At 39.6% G+C, this 15,320-nt stretch overlaps 1 protein-coding gene across 2 annotated transcripts in view; it reads right to left on the reverse strand.

Moving 5' to 3' along the window:
* VLDLR (very low density lipoprotein receptor) overlaps nucleotides 1-15,320 on the reverse strand; it is a 32,322-nt gene that overhangs the window by 1,888 nt on the left and 15,114 nt on the right. The window contains exons 5-19 of one of the 2 annotated variants that reach the window (XM_039886970.1): nucleotides 14,803-14,925; nucleotides 13,302-13,424; nucleotides 9,774-10,145; nucleotides 9,552-9,674; nucleotides 9,343-9,465; nucleotides 8,762-8,881; nucleotides 8,532-8,657; nucleotides 7,870-8,041; nucleotides 7,057-7,278; nucleotides 6,049-6,167; nucleotides 5,319-5,458; nucleotides 4,859-5,000; nucleotides 2,034-2,180; nucleotides 1,070-1,153; nucleotides 612-692 (exon numbers count right to left, since the gene is read on the reverse strand). In XM_039886970.1, coding sequence (XP_039742904.1) covers nucleotides 612-692; nucleotides 1,070-1,153; nucleotides 2,034-2,180; nucleotides 4,859-5,000; nucleotides 5,319-5,458; nucleotides 6,049-6,167; nucleotides 7,057-7,278; nucleotides 7,870-8,041; nucleotides 8,532-8,657; nucleotides 8,762-8,881; nucleotides 9,343-9,465; nucleotides 9,552-9,674; nucleotides 9,774-10,145; nucleotides 13,302-13,424; nucleotides 14,803-14,925 — 2,217 coding nt within the window. The remainder of the gene's footprint in view (nucleotides 1-611; nucleotides 693-1,069; nucleotides 1,154-2,033; nucleotides 2,181-4,858; nucleotides 5,001-5,318; nucleotides 5,459-6,048; nucleotides 6,168-7,056; nucleotides 7,279-7,869; nucleotides 8,042-8,531; nucleotides 8,658-8,761; nucleotides 8,882-9,342; nucleotides 9,466-9,551; nucleotides 9,675-9,773; nucleotides 10,146-13,301; nucleotides 13,425-14,802; nucleotides 14,926-15,320) is intronic. The other variant, XM_039887044.1, reaches the window with a different exon arrangement.

Consider the following 15,320-nt stretch of genomic DNA (forward strand, 5'->3'; position numbering starts at 1 on the left):
GTATATAGTTCTGGCCCCTCCCCAGGCTGACTGAATTAAAACTGCAGAAGCTTCTGGAGAGCTCTTCAAGTGGTCGCCCTTGGGCATTTGCTAAGCCTGGAATCCAGTAATTTAGGATGAAGAGGCCATTATATCATAGTGCCTTAGAATTCACATACCCAATAGTAGCTTTAGAGGTTCTCTCCAGGTTTGAAAATTAACTATTTTTAATTTATTCTCTATAAGTCTTATACCTTCTCAGGAAGGCACTTAAGCTTCGTAGAATTATATAGATTGCAAAGGGGAATAGAACAGTGTTCTTTACTTAAAGGGACTTATTGTGAAAGGGGATAAGCCAAACTAACAACTCTGAAGCAGAAAGCAACAACCACCTTTCGTGTAGTTGTTGAACATTCATCACTGCCAGTCACTGTGTGAAGGATACCACTGAAGAGAAACATATGGACTCTCAGTTCAGTGTGCCGTGTTGGGGAGGGAGCGAATATAATTCAGCGTCACGAGCACTATGACAGCACAAGGGGCCATGGGAGGGGTATCTCGAGATAAACTATAAATGCTCATCTGGTATCTAAGAAGTTCGTTGGAGCCAGATATGTAGGAAATCTACTTACAGAGGGGAAGGATGGCCCAGGCAGCAGAAGTCCCTTTTGGAGGAACACTGACCTCTGATATTGCTGTGGTCACATTGATCCCTACAGGAGAATAAAAGGAATTAGTTTAGAAGGATCTCAATTTGGACTTGGAATTCTGTGTACCCATCCGGTGGAGAGCCTCATGCCCTTGTATTTATCACTGATGTTCAGGATCTGCTACAGTCATAGCAGGACACCTGGTCTAGAAGTATTTTAGAGTCACGCTGTTATGGCCATTTCACTACCATTTCTCTAACAGAAACCTCGATAAGTCAGGTCAGGCTAAGGTTTTCAGGTTCTAAGTCGTTGAAGTTGAAATGTAGGTTACCAGTAGGGGCAGAACTAGTAGTTAAAGGCTGCATTAATTATTTAAGCAATAGATACAAAGAGTGTGGCTGTTAGTTGAGATTAACAGTTTGCAGTACTGAACCCAATACCTCCAGGAACTAGTCCACTAGTTGATGAAATTTCTGTTGTCTTGGTATCTTTTGTCTCACTGTAAGTCACAGTAGTTGCAGTACCTGAATTATAAAAACCAAGAACCTGGTTAATGCCAAGGTTCCAGAGAGGCTGGCTGTTTAGTCCAGACAAGCCATGCGATAGGTTATTTTAACACCATGGAAAATAGACAAACCACTGCTGAACTAAGTTGCACGGTGAATGTGTCAAGACTGGGAGAAACATCAGACTTCAGGCAAGACCAGAGATATTGGAGACTTTGGGCAGGAGATTCAGCATTTGAAAATTGAGAATTCAAAAAGATGCACAGCCACACTTAATGACCCCCTCTAAGCAATGTCCTAGGCTCCAAAAGTTATAAGAAATGCTCTCAAAAACAGATCACCAGGCATACCAATCTTATTGCCAGGTTATCATGCAACTGCTTTCTCAGTAATTTGAGCTAGTCCCCGCAGGGATTCAGTATTAAGCTAATAAAAACCTCACAATATGAGTTCCTTGCTCACAACATGAAAGGTAAGAACAGAAGACTAAAATGCAAGTTTGATTTAAGCATGAGTTTAAGATAATGTCACCCATTGGGGCCATGGCCCTTTTAAAGCATAATTACAAACCTATCTTGTTGCAGGAAAATGCTAAGACTGTTTAATTATCTGCAAGTTGGCTAGCTCAGTGCTGTTATGGGACTAGCTGGTACAAATCAGTACGAGGCACACTGACACTTTGACGAAAGTGTCATCTGTAGACTCATCTCATGTTGAAATGAGTTAAAAGTCAATTCTGAAGTAACGACATGAACACCTGGCATGCAACAATAGCAGGTATGTTCTCGAATCTCAGAGTTAGTTAAAATTCTAAAATCCAGGCTAATTTTTATAGCTAGTGTCTTATTCTGTTGCCTGTTGTATGTCTTGCTTGAGGATGAAACATAAAAAGCCTTACTTTGGCACTCACGACCATTTTTCTCTAGATTGTACCCATTGGGACAGGAACAAGTGTATTTTGGAGAGTGATCGTTAATCTGTGGTGCTGGCAGGCATAAGTATTCACATCCTCCATTCTCCATGTCTTCTTCACACCAGTTTTTACCTGGTCAGAAACAAAGTGCTTTAGAATAGATATACCAGTGTCTGCTATATACATAAAACCCTGTTTTAGAACAGAACAAACGGACTCATGGACATTAAAAATAGACTAGTGGTTATCAGAGGGTAGGAGGGAGGAAGGAGGTAAATAGGGTAAAGGGGGTCAAATATGTGGTAGCATTAAAGAATTAAAAAAAAAAAAGGTAAGCTAACAAAACAAAACCAAAAAACCCCTGTTTTAGGTTAAGAAAACATGAGTCTTTGTTCTCAAGGAACTTAAAATTGTCTACTCTGTCAAACCTTCAAGTTAAACCAATATTAACGAAGAATAAATATAAGGATACAGGCAGCATGCTCTCAGAACACCACAGATCCAAAGAAATTTCTTGGAAGCAGAATAAAAGTTATGCCTTAAACAGATGGGTGGTGAGGGAGCAGGTGGAGAAATGAGGTGAGTGACCAGAAGGCTCAGAGGAAGGAGATAAGCATGGTCTCCTGGCTTTGTCTTGTCTTGTTCCCGCAAAGTGGAAGGAATGAGCTCTAGGGAAATTTAAGGGTTTTACTTATTTATTTATACACATATACCATTCCCTTTCCCCAGTTCCCCTTCACCTGTTCAACCTTCCTCTCTCAAGCCTTCGTAGCCACCAATCTATTTCATATCTCTATAGTTTTCCCTTTTTCAGAATGTCATATAAATGCTGTTACACAGCATATGGTCTTTTCAAACTGTCTTCTTTCCTTTAGCAATGTGTCTTTAAAATTTATGAAGTGTATCTCATTGTGGCTTAGTCATTGTATTTTCCTAGTGACCAAGTGTTTTGAGCATCTTTTCCTGTACTTATTGGACATGTACAGCTTCCTTGGAGAAATGTCTATTCAAATCATTTACCCATTTTTAATTGGAATATTTGCTTTTTTGTTTTTGAGTAGTAAGAGTCCTTTATATATTCTGGATAATAGACTCATCGGCTTTATGATATACAAATATTTTCTCCCATTTTGGGGTGTTTTTTTCACTTTTTGATCATATATTTTGAATCAAAAAAAGTTGTAAAATTCTGGTGAAGTTCAATTTATTTATTCTGCCACTTGTGCTTTTGGTGTCATATATTAGAAACTATTGTTTAACCCAAAGCTATGAAAATTTACTCCTATGTTCTTGTCTTTTTAATGAATGTGTTTCAAGGTCCTTCAAGAAACTAAGTGTGAGCATTCTGTCCTATGGGTTCTAAAGCTCAGTCTTTTTCAATCTTATGTCTCCAGGGCCTGAAACTATACTTGTCATGTAATAGACTTAAAAAAAATTATTCTCATCCTCCACCCTTCCTTTTTGGCAACCCTCAACTTGTTTTCTACATCTATGGGTCTGTTTCTGTTTTGATCATTCCCTTATTTTGTTTTTGTTTTTTAGATTCCACATAAAAGTGAAATCATATGGTATTTATCTTTCTCTGTCTAGCTTATTTCACTCAGCATAATACCCTCTAGGTCTATCCATGTTGTTGAAATGGAAAGATTTCATTCTTTTCTATTGCTGAATAATATCTATCTATATCCCATTTATGTATATCTCATTTATATAATATATAAATAATTATATTTATATGTATATATCTTCTTTATCCATTCATCTATTGATGGACATCTAGGTTACTTCCACAGCTTAGCAACTACCAGTAATGCTGCAATGAACATAGGGTTGCACATATCTTTTTGAATTACTGTTATTTTTTCCTTCAGATAAATACCTAGAAGTAGAATTGCTAGATTGTACAGCAGCTCTACTTTTAAATTTTGAGGACTCTCCATACTGTTTTCCATTAGGCTGCACTAATTTACAATCCCACCAACAGTGCAGAAGGGTTCCCTTTTCTCTACATTCCGCTGATACTTGTTATTTGTTGATTTATTGATGATGGCCATTCTGACAGGTGAGAGGTGATAATCTCACTGTGGTTTTGATTTGCATTTCTCTGATTAGTGATGTTGAGCATCTTTTCATATGGCTGTTGGCTCCCTGTATATTATCTTGGGAAAAATGTCTATTCAGGTCCTTTGCCCATTTTTTAAATGGCATGTTTCCCTTTTTTGCTGTTAAGTTGTATGAGTTCTTTATATATTTTGGAGATTCACCCTGATTGGATGTATCATTTGCAAATATCTTCTCCCATTCAGTAGATTGTCTCTTCGTTTTGTCAATGGTTTCCTTCACTGTGCAAAACCTTTTTAGTTTGATGTTAAGGGTTTCATTTAGATAGAACCAGTAAAGTATTTTGAGTGGGAGGCAATATGACCAGATATGTTTGAGGATCTACACAAGCCTATATAAGGTGTATCATGAGGGGTAAGAGGATGAAGGAAGGGAAGTTTGTGGCTACTTTAGAGGCTAGTGCAGTAGTTTTAGCAAGGCCAAGGGGATGTGGAAAAGACTGAAATAAAAGACTGAAAACGAAGTGTTGGGAGAGAAGATGAGAACTGAAGTTCTGAAGCTCTTTCACTAGGAAGTCAGAAATAGAATACACCAAATACCAGGTTTAAAGTGTTTGAGGTAGGGTACAGGAGGGAAAAGTTCCACTTTAGAGCAAGTTGAGTGGCTAAAGAGCTACTGATACCCAGTAGGTATGGTGTCATCCTGCTGCCCTTAAAGTAGCCACAAAGGGCTGTGCTTCCCCACGTTACCTGTTGGCTGTACAAGTTCATGATAGACAATGATGTCTTGGGCATCATTAAGGTTGTTAACTAGAGTGGCCAGCTCCGACCCAGTGAATTTATTGGCACCATAGACTGCTTCATTTTCCCCATCTATCCAGTAGACACGGTCCTAAAACAGAACCACCAAATTAGCACATACACATACGATGAACACAAGTCACTATCTAAGGTCATTATTATTTATTGGTGATTTTAATGGACTAAGTCTATTTAAGGCCGTCTGGGACATTGGATGTAAAACTGTAAGACGAGCAAGTTCAGATTTCTTAAAGTGAGGCAAGGCATCTGTATCTAACTTGTCTCAGGTTTTAAGTGAAAGCATTTTCTCAAGTCATGCTCCTTTGCCCTTCCACCATGCCTGTTCTCTCTCCCCAAGGTGCTACAGTAACTCAAAGATATACACTTAGATGTGAGGCATGCGTCTTACCTCAAATATTGTTAGTGCAAGAGGATGAGCTAGGAACTCCAGAGACTTTAGCACTATCCTACGATCTTGGCCGTTCAAGTCCACACTGGATAACATGTGCAACTTAGAATCAAGCCAATAGAGACGACTCTTTATAAGGTCTAGGCAGGAAAAGAATTTCATTATATAGTAAGTCAGTATTGCTCTGGTTTCCATTTAATATATCTAAGGAATCTGGTATTCTACTTTTCTAGCAGGGGTTCTCAATGGGATCCCACAATGTGAAGCAGCCTGCAGAATCTGTACGCACAGTCATTTGGAGGGATTAATAGGGGCACCAAAAATTCTTAACATAATTGACTGAAGAAACGTCACTCCATAATGAAAGTTTTAAGAGAGGCTGCACTTTGTTATTCTCCCCTGATGAGCCAGAAGAAAACTGTTATAAGCCTGCAATGTGGAACAGGCTAAAGCACTTATGCCAGGAATATTTAGGTTGAGAGTTCCCAAGACCCAAGAATCACTGAGTTTGTGTCACATATTAGGCTGAAATGGACAGTAATTATGCAATATGTAATTTAAATTCACCATTCCACTTGTATAACTCAGTTATTCACATCCAAAACTCCTGCTGTAGAAGGAACTGTGAGAGTTGTCTGCTATAGTCCAGAATTAACTATGGAGATAAGTTAAAACTCTGTGAAGACAGTTGAATTTGTGGGCAAGAAAGAAAGAACATAAACATACATACCAAGTGTAATTCCGTTAGGCCATTGGATCTCCATAGTCACCAGCGGCCGTCTATCAAATCCATTCATTCCTGCTTTTTCTATTTTAGCTGGTTCACCCCAGTCTGACCAGTAAACAAAGCTGGGAAGAATTAAATCAGAAATAAGCCTCAGCAGTTTAGAATGAATAAAGTTGTGGCTTAAGACAAACATTCAAAGAGTGAACAGAAAACTGGGGATTGATGAAGACAAATAGTAACACTTCACAGTCTGAATTATGTTCTGGGTAAACAAAAGAGAACGCTAAGAATCTACAAGCTCATTAATGGTATTAATCTATATAAGTCTAACATTTAAATTTCGGCCCCAAATCACACGTTATATATTTCATTTATAAGAGGTCAATTCTTTTAGAGGAGTGAAGATGAATAACAAGTTTTAGAGCAAGAGTAGCTGATCGTGTGCTAGCGAGGCTGCATGGGGGTCAATTGTGATTATTGCAGCCTTAGCTTCCTAAGCTGCTTTTTAATGTTATTTAGTGGCAATTTAGGAAACCTCTCAGTGAAATATTTCTAGAGAGGTCTGTTGATGTCAACTGGACTTTCAAACAACTTGCAGTTTAGATGAAAGCCTTGAGGTAATGTGGTTACCAAAGTCCTCACAACTCATGCAAATATTTAGGTTTGATCACCCAGAACTAACATGACAAAGCATTCAGGCAAAAATTAAAAGTCACTTTTGTAGAAGTGCGGGGACCATAAGCATTCAGATACACCACTGGTGTATATCAAATCACCATTGTTTCCTTAATGTCAACCTGCAGTCATATTGCCCTGGGAGAGCCTATCATATAGATGAGGCCTTCCCTGGGTTGCTCAATTGTGGCACCACTGACATAATGAGCTGGGCAGTTCTTTGTTATGGGCAGCTGATGAGTCTTGGTATTTCAGTTCTACTTCAGGCATGAGGAAAGCACCTGGCCTACACGGACAGCATCTAAAAGGCTAAGTGATGAAAAACACAATACAAACCCAGACAGTGGGTCCACTGCTATGGAGGCAGGCTCTCGTAAGTCAGAGTTAAACAGGAACTTCCTCTTGGTTCCGTCTAGGGTAGCTACTGAAATAGTCTTAGAAGCCGCATCAGTCCAGTAGATGGTCTTGTACACCCAATCAACAGCAATGGCTGCAGGATTATAGACATTGTCGATCATTTTAACATGTCTACCAACCTTGTCATCATCAATTGAGGCACTGAAACAGAATAGGTCACAAGAAATTTAAGAGTTTGACACCATCAGAGCCTGGAAAATGGACTTTCTGCTTACAAAATGGTCAACTTTGTTCAGAAAGAACTCTAGTAACACCAGAGCTCACCACTCAAATTATTTAACTAAATTAACAATAATGGAGATTATCTAGTTGCGGGTATGTATTCTATATGGAAGAACAATACACTTTTAAGTGAAGCTATTTGTTTCAGTAGCCGTCATCTGAGTTTCTATAGTTCCCATTAAGAAAAAACTTCACTACCATTTCTATTTGTAGCAACTATAAACAGTTCTTAAATAACTCTAGAGAAAGAGGAGAAAATAGGAGAAATTAAGATGTCATCTGCTATAATCTTATAGCTGTAGCCATTTTTTACTTCATAGGCAACTGTTAAGTTTCCAATGAGGAACTGATAGTAATTTAAAAGTTAAAGAATTATTGTTTAGATTTACTATTCTCAGTGAACTAGATGCTAGACTGGAGCTAGAGACAAGAAAAATTCTTCTAAACCTTCTCAAAGGCCAAGTGACAATGGCTTTTAGGCCAAGACACAAAGAGTGGAACTAAAGTTACCTGAAGATGGCCTTTTGGCTTAGATCAGCCCAGAATACTTTCTGAGCAGCAATGTCGGCATCTAGAGCCACAGTGTTTCTTAGCTGTTCAACTAGTTGGATATATTCTTTCCTCTCTAAGCCAATCTTCCTGATGTCTCTTCGATTAGTGAAGATCAGACTTGGCTCTTTGCCTGCAAGACAGAAGTCGAGTTTATTTAGTTTTGCTGTAAGAAGGCAAGGTCTTTCTAAGTTACTTCCTCCCAACAGAGGAGCACTTAAAAAGTGAAGGCACTGCTGAACACCTCAGGGTGACTTTTGCCAGAGTCCGGGACAGTGGGACCCGCAAGTGCTTCCCACTGTTTAAGAAGTTCTGGGATCACGGCATTCAACAACAGGGCAGCTGATGAATAAGTTACTTATTTGAATTGTATTCAAGTTTTGGAAGCAGAAAGTAAGCAAGCCTGGTAGATATTCATGGTATCATATACAAAAGGAATTAACCAAGGTAGGAATCTGGGGAAATCATCCGCTCTTTGATCTATGACATTGCACTATGAATTTAATAGCATCGCTCTCGAGTACTATTTTAATTTCATATTTAGTTTGACTATAGTAGTCACTGGCTATACCTTTCACAAACACTTAAAGGTACTGGAACTACACCAGTTCAAGTCCATTTACCTACTGCCTTGCACACGCCAGTAGCAAGATCCATTTGATAGCCACGACTACATTCACACTTGTAACCGCCTTTTAAGTTGATACAAATTTGACTGCAGATTCCCGGATTTTGGCATTCATCAATATCTAGGAGGGAAATTAGAATTAGTCTTGCCGTTCGTAGATAACCTACAGAGATGTACCGTCCTTTCCCATCAGCCCCAGGACTTAGGTTCTCTTCTTTGACTCACCTCCACAGGTTTTCCTATCTATCAGTTCAAACCCAGCTGCACAGTCACATTCATAGCCTATAACTAGGTCCTTGCAGATATGGGAACATCCACCGTTATTAACCAAGCATTCATTTACGTCTGAAATAAAAATGAAGTAGAGTTACTTGACGGCTTATTCCAAATTGATATCTGTCCTATTAACATTTAAATTCTAGTCTATCTGCAATAACTTATCTAGTTAGTCTGGCCAAACTTATGATTTTTCCAAGAGCTAAAAATATGTCTTATAGATATGCATCTTAAGAGCATAGTGGAAGAAATAATAGACCCAATCTTCTTAGCCAGTTAGTTACCAGCTGGTTAAGCAGTATTTGGTCAGGTTTCTCTATTACAAATCAGTTATTTTTAAGGACGTAAATTATGATCTAGTTTGTCACTGTTTGGGCTTTTAAGTCATAAAAATTCACTCTCGAGTCCAACAATTGAACTTCATTCATTAAAAGTAATTTAACCAGACATTATGCAGGGTCCAGACAGCATAGTTATGCTGGGCCTAATTATCCTTCCTGACTCTGTCCTCAAGCAACCCCTTCACTTACGACATTCTTTCAGGGGCTCATCACTCCAGTCCTTGCAGTCCTGCTCCTGGTTACATACTTTACTGACATCTATGCATTCTCCACTTCTGCACAGAAATTTGCCGGGGCCCAAGCACTGATTGACTACAAAGAGAAACACAGACAAGAGATTCCATTAGTGGGTCTGATCGGAGCAGCCCCTTGACTAACCCACAAGGAGAGACCCTTACCATTTTTGCAGTTGACTTCGTCAGAACCATCGACACAGTCTCGGATTCCATTACACTGCCTGCTGCCATGGATACAGCTACCATCCTCACACTCAAATTGGTCAGGTTGGCAGGTTCGAGAAGCTACAGAGGGAGGGAACACCAGGAAATGAAGCCAGCCAAACTGTCCGCAGTTGATACATGGAGAACCGAACATGCCATACTGACAAGAAAGCTACTTACGACAGTTGATCTCATCGCTGCCATCCTTGCAGTCAGGATCCCCATCACATCGCCACTTCCTGTGGATGCACTCACCGGAGCCACACTGGATCTCACTGGCTGGGCACTTGAAGTGTATCACTGGCTGGCGGCCACACTGTTCTAGGGACTCATCAGACTGGTCTGAGCAGTCAGCATCATCGTCGCACTTCCAGCTGATGGGGATGCAGGAGGAGGAGCTGCACTGGAACTCATGGGCGCCACAAGATGGTGGGGCACAGTCGAGCTCATCACTGCCATCATTACAGTCATCCTGGCCATTGCATACAAAATTCCTGGAGATACAGCGGCCACTGGAGCAAGTGAACTCGTCAGAGCTACACGTTATGTTGCCTATTGAGAGAGAGGATGCCCCACTGAAAGGGTATCAGGACTGGTCCTTTCATGACTCTTGTCCCAAAATCTAACCTGCAGATCTTTGATCATGAATCCTAGCTTTCTAGCTTACCTTAAAAGCTAAAGTAGAATTATATCCAAGTTCCTGGAATACTAGGAAATTGTCTCACTACGTAAAAGATGGAATACGAACAGAAATAAAGGACTAAGAAGGGAGTTGAAGACTAGAAATTAATTCGAGATGAGAATCACAATTGACTCTTATAGGAATAGTGATCAGTAACTTAAACTATAACAAGGAATTTCATTATGGAAGGCAGAGACTGAGTTATCTTTAAATGGATACACTGCTCATCAGGCCAGACCACATCATTAACTGAGACTATCATGCATCAGGTATTCAGGCAAACATATAATAAGCATTATGACACTATTACCAAAAAGAAGCCATTATGTTACACCACCATACACATATCCTTCTCTGCTGATCCTTCAAATGAGGATCAGGAATAACAGGTCTTAAAAACGTAAATGTTTTAGAAAATCACTTCTAGGGCTACAATCACAATCTAGCAGCCAGGTATGCTTATGATGATAAGCTAATCAGAGTAGGCAGTTTGTACTTTGACTCAAATTCTGGCCAAATGCATTTTTTAAAAAAATGGAACAAAAAATCATCAGATTTGTATGGAAGCACAAAAGATCCCGAATTGCCAATGCCATCCTGAGAAAAAAGAATGGGGCTGGAGGCATCACTCTGTCCAACTTCAAATTATACTACAAAGCAACAGTAATCAAAACAGCATGATATTGACAGCAAAACAGACACACGGACCAGTGGAACAGAACTGACAGTCCAGAAATAAACCCATACTTATATGGGCAAATAATTTTCGACAAAAAAGCCAAAAACATACAATGAAGGAAGGAAAGCCTCGTCAATTAATGGTGCTGGGAAAACTAGAAAGTCACCTGCAAAAGAATGAAACTAGACTATTGTCTATCACCACACACCAAAATTAACTCAAAATGGATTAAGGGCTTGACTATAAGACCTGAAACAATAAAATGCATAAAAGAAAACATAGAAACTAAATGCAAGGACCTTGGACTTAAAGAGGATTTTATGAATTTGACCTCAAAGGCAAGGGAAGTAAAAGAAAAAATAAATGAATGGGACTACATCAAACTAAAAAGATTCTGCTCAGCAAAAGAAACTGTCAACAAGGTAAAGAGAGCCATTCGAATGGGAAAATATATTTGCAAGCAACACCTCCAATAAGGGCCTAATATCCAAAATATCCAAAGAACTCATACAATTCAATAACAACAACAACAAAAAAGATCCAATCAAAAAATGGCCAGAGTACCTGAACAGACACTTCTCCCTAGAGGACATACAAATGGCCAACAAATATATAAAAAGAGCTCAACATCACTAGCTATTAGGGAAATGCAAATCAAAACCACAATGAGATACCATCTCACACCTGTTAGAATAGCTATAATCAACAGGACAAGTAATAACAAAGGTTGGAGAGGATGTGGAGAAAATGGAACCCTCATACACTGCTGGTGGGACTGCAAATTGGTACAGCCACTATGGAAAACAGTATGGAGGTTCCTCAAAAAACTAAGAATTGATCTACCATATGATCCAGAAATCCCTGTACTGGGTATATACGCCGAAGATTTGAAAACCCATATCCAAAAAGATATTTGCACACCGATGTTCAAAGCAGCATTATTCACAGTGGCCAGGACATGGAAGCAACCGAAGTGTCCTACGATAGATGATTGGCTAAAGAAGCTGCGGTACATATATGCAATGGAATATTACTCAGCCATAAGAAGAGATGAAATACTGCCATTTGCGACAACATGGATGGACCTTGAGATAATCATGCTAAGCAAAATAAGCCAGACAGAAAAAGTTGAAAATCACATGACATCACTTATATGTGGGATATAAACCTAAAAGCAACAAATGAACAGGACAAACAAAATGAGACTCATGGACATGGACTATAGACTAGTGGTTACCAGGGTACGGGGGTGGGAGTAGGTATATAAAAAAAAAAAAAATCATTTCTTCAATTAAACAAATTAATTTAAAAAAATTCTGGCCAAATGAATTAAGGTCACAATTTGGTGGTAATTAAGGTAGAGACCATTGACTCTCTTGGGAAGCAAAGTCTAGATTTAAGAAGGAAACACTTGGCAGCTCCAGGGCTTACTAATACATAAAGCTCAATTCTAGAATTAAACACCAAAACTCATTGGACTAGGTGCAGTAGTATTGCCCTCAGAAGGTGACTTCTACACGCAAGACTGTTATTTCAACTGCAAGTGCCCTCAGCCCACTTGTACATGACTGCATCAGGTGGCCCACGCTTGTCAGACTTGGAAGCTGTATTTTTAGAGGCCCTATAAAAAAACGTGATAGCAATGAAAGAGCAAAGCAATGTTTGTTCAACCTAGAGATTTTCCCAGGGCCTCACCTTTAACATGTAGCATTTATTACACATTTTCCAGGAACAGAAGCATGAGAGGAAGCAGTTGGCTTTTACAAGTAGAAACTGTGACAGGAGACAAAGGTACCACGAGTTGGGTAGGGTTGTCTTGGGTATCTGCTAGCAAGATGTTAATTAACACTTCTGTGCCTGTTTAACTTTTGCAAGGGTTAAAACAGAATCTAGTTTTGGGGCTAAGAAATGCTTGTATGATACTCAACTAATTTATTACAATAAGCAGATCCAGTTTAGACCTAGGAATGTGTTTGCTGGCCCTGGTCCCCTTCTAGTTTTATTAAGCCAAAGTAAGGAAGGCCCATTAGCTTTGTCCTAACAGAGGTAAAAACCCATATGATTGGTGCTTCACTGAGCTATTTCTAAATTTAAGTGCCTCGAATGACTTACCTTCTTATTTCTATTTGTCTAAAAGAAACACCAAAGCAAGTAGTGGTTGATTACTACATGAACTTCTTTCAGACTTTTAGGGCAGTTATGAAGGACAAGTAGTTGAGCAGATAGTAAAGTCACTGAAAAGCGAGTCAACGTAACTGCATCTTCATGCTTAAGTTAGCTTCCCCTGCCCACCCTTCTTTGAGCAAAAGGGCCTTTGGGATAAGCCACTCAACACTGATCTTCTTACCACAGTTTTCTTCATCTTCTCCACTGTCACAATCATTTTCACCATCACATCTCCAGGACACTGGGATACACTGAGTAGAATGGGCGCCACAGCTGATTGAATTTATGCGGCATGTTCTCATATCTGTTGATGATATACAGTCTCAAAAGAGCCTCCAAACTCATCAGTGCAAAGTTGCTCTTGTGCTGCTTGGTGGTGGTAACACCTATAACTCAGTGGCCTAGCATACTGCTGAGATTCGACTTACTAGTTAAAGCCTGGGTACATCCTGCACCAGCTCCATTGCTTAGAAGTCATACCAACCTATGCCACCTGGCAGTACGTGAGAGCCCTGACCGTGTTATTTCTTCAAGGTTCCGTGGCATGCCCAGTCCTGGCTTTTGTTTCACTTGGCATAGTTAGGTTTATTGGCTGGCCTGCTCCTTGGCCATTATTTATCTGTTGGATGTCAAATGGCACACCCAGATATCTAATCCTGACTTCATTAAAGGCCAGACGGTCTAACACCTACAGAGACTTCCTTCTAGATTCCTTTACAGGTATCCTTCACAAACTCCCTTAGATTTATATCTTGCAAAGTAGGGATATCCTCCACTTCTTGACTTTTCTAGGTCATCTTCCACTAAAACTTGGGGCACGATCTTTATGGAACCTGACTTGACCTGTGGTAGCTCACCTGCCTGGACCAATATTCTTAGGAATCTTCTCACTTCTTGCCTAGAAATTTGATATCACACAGTTATTTTCCTTTGTGCTTGACTTTTTTTGGTAATCATTTTCCAGACCAAAACTTTGTTCCTGTTAGTCCTCCACTTTTAGTGCTTCAACAGGTCTCCGCTGCCTCAAAATGAACTCTTTTTCTTTACCTTGACATTCAAATAATCCCAAATCATCCTCTTCTGTGATCTAGCAGACCTTTTTCCTGAACATAGCCTAAGGACACAGATATGTATTTGTATAGCTATGAAGTTTCTTTTATTTAAAAACAAGCTATAAGCTCCCTGTTTCAACAACTTTAGGTTACATGTTTGTTCAAAATCACTATATCACCCTACTTCTAGTCATTTTACCCCTTCAGTAATAGATTTTTTTCATAACATGAGAAGCTGTGCATTTAAAAGCTTATACTTGGCCCATGGGGGACCCTCACGTCTTGACTTAGCTTCCAGGACCAGAGTACCATCTGCTCAGAGTCATCATTATTAAACATTTGAAATCTGTGCACCTAGCCAAGGAGTTCTTAATGAAATCTGCTGGCTTCAGTCTTAAATATTCAATAGTGAAGCTACCCAAGAGAACGTCAGTCTTGTTAGACTAGAGAGAATATTCTTTAAAGGACACTGATCAACTGCTAATGACCTGACTGACTTTGGAGTCAATTGATCTACACTTTAAGGGAGTCAAAGCAAAGCTAACACCAAGTATTGAATTATACAATACTCAGAGCTATGAGACACAGAACAGCTTGGAAAAGTTCAAGTCCAAAGCAAGTCACACTCACAGCACTGTTCCGGGCTTTCATCAGAACCATCTTCACAGTCAGGATCCCCATCACACTGCCATCGGCTGGGGACACACTGGCCATTGTTGCACACAAAGTCAGATGCAGCACATGTCTTCTTCACTACAAAAGTTTATTTGCAGGGTTAAAGTTGAAGTTGCTGACCCAAGAATTCTATATTCCCACTGAGGGAAAAGCTGCATTTTGATATGTTTTACTCCCAAAGCACCAACTGCCAATATCTAGGAGAACCTTAGAAAAATCTCCGCTGATCCCAGAGGAGAAGTGCTCATTTGAGAGAGTTGGAGGATACTGAAGACAAAGATGTCCCATTACCTTACAACTCGAGGCTACCTTACAACCCTTTTTGCAATGTTGAGATTAAGTAATAGTTTCATTTTCTTCATGCTTTTCTTCCAATGCCTTCAAGTCCTTCATGAGTTTAATAGCCAAACATTCCATCCTGATTTAGATCATACTATAATTGTTCTAGGGGCATATCTTAACAACGCATGGGT

This window comes from Pteropus medius, unplaced genomic scaffold (genome assembly GCF_902729225.1).
Source record: "Pteropus medius unplaced genomic scaffold, Ma_sr-lr_union100, whole genome shotgun sequence".
Classification (NCBI taxonomy): Eukaryota; Metazoa; Chordata; class Mammalia; order Chiroptera; family Pteropodidae; genus Pteropus; species Pteropus medius.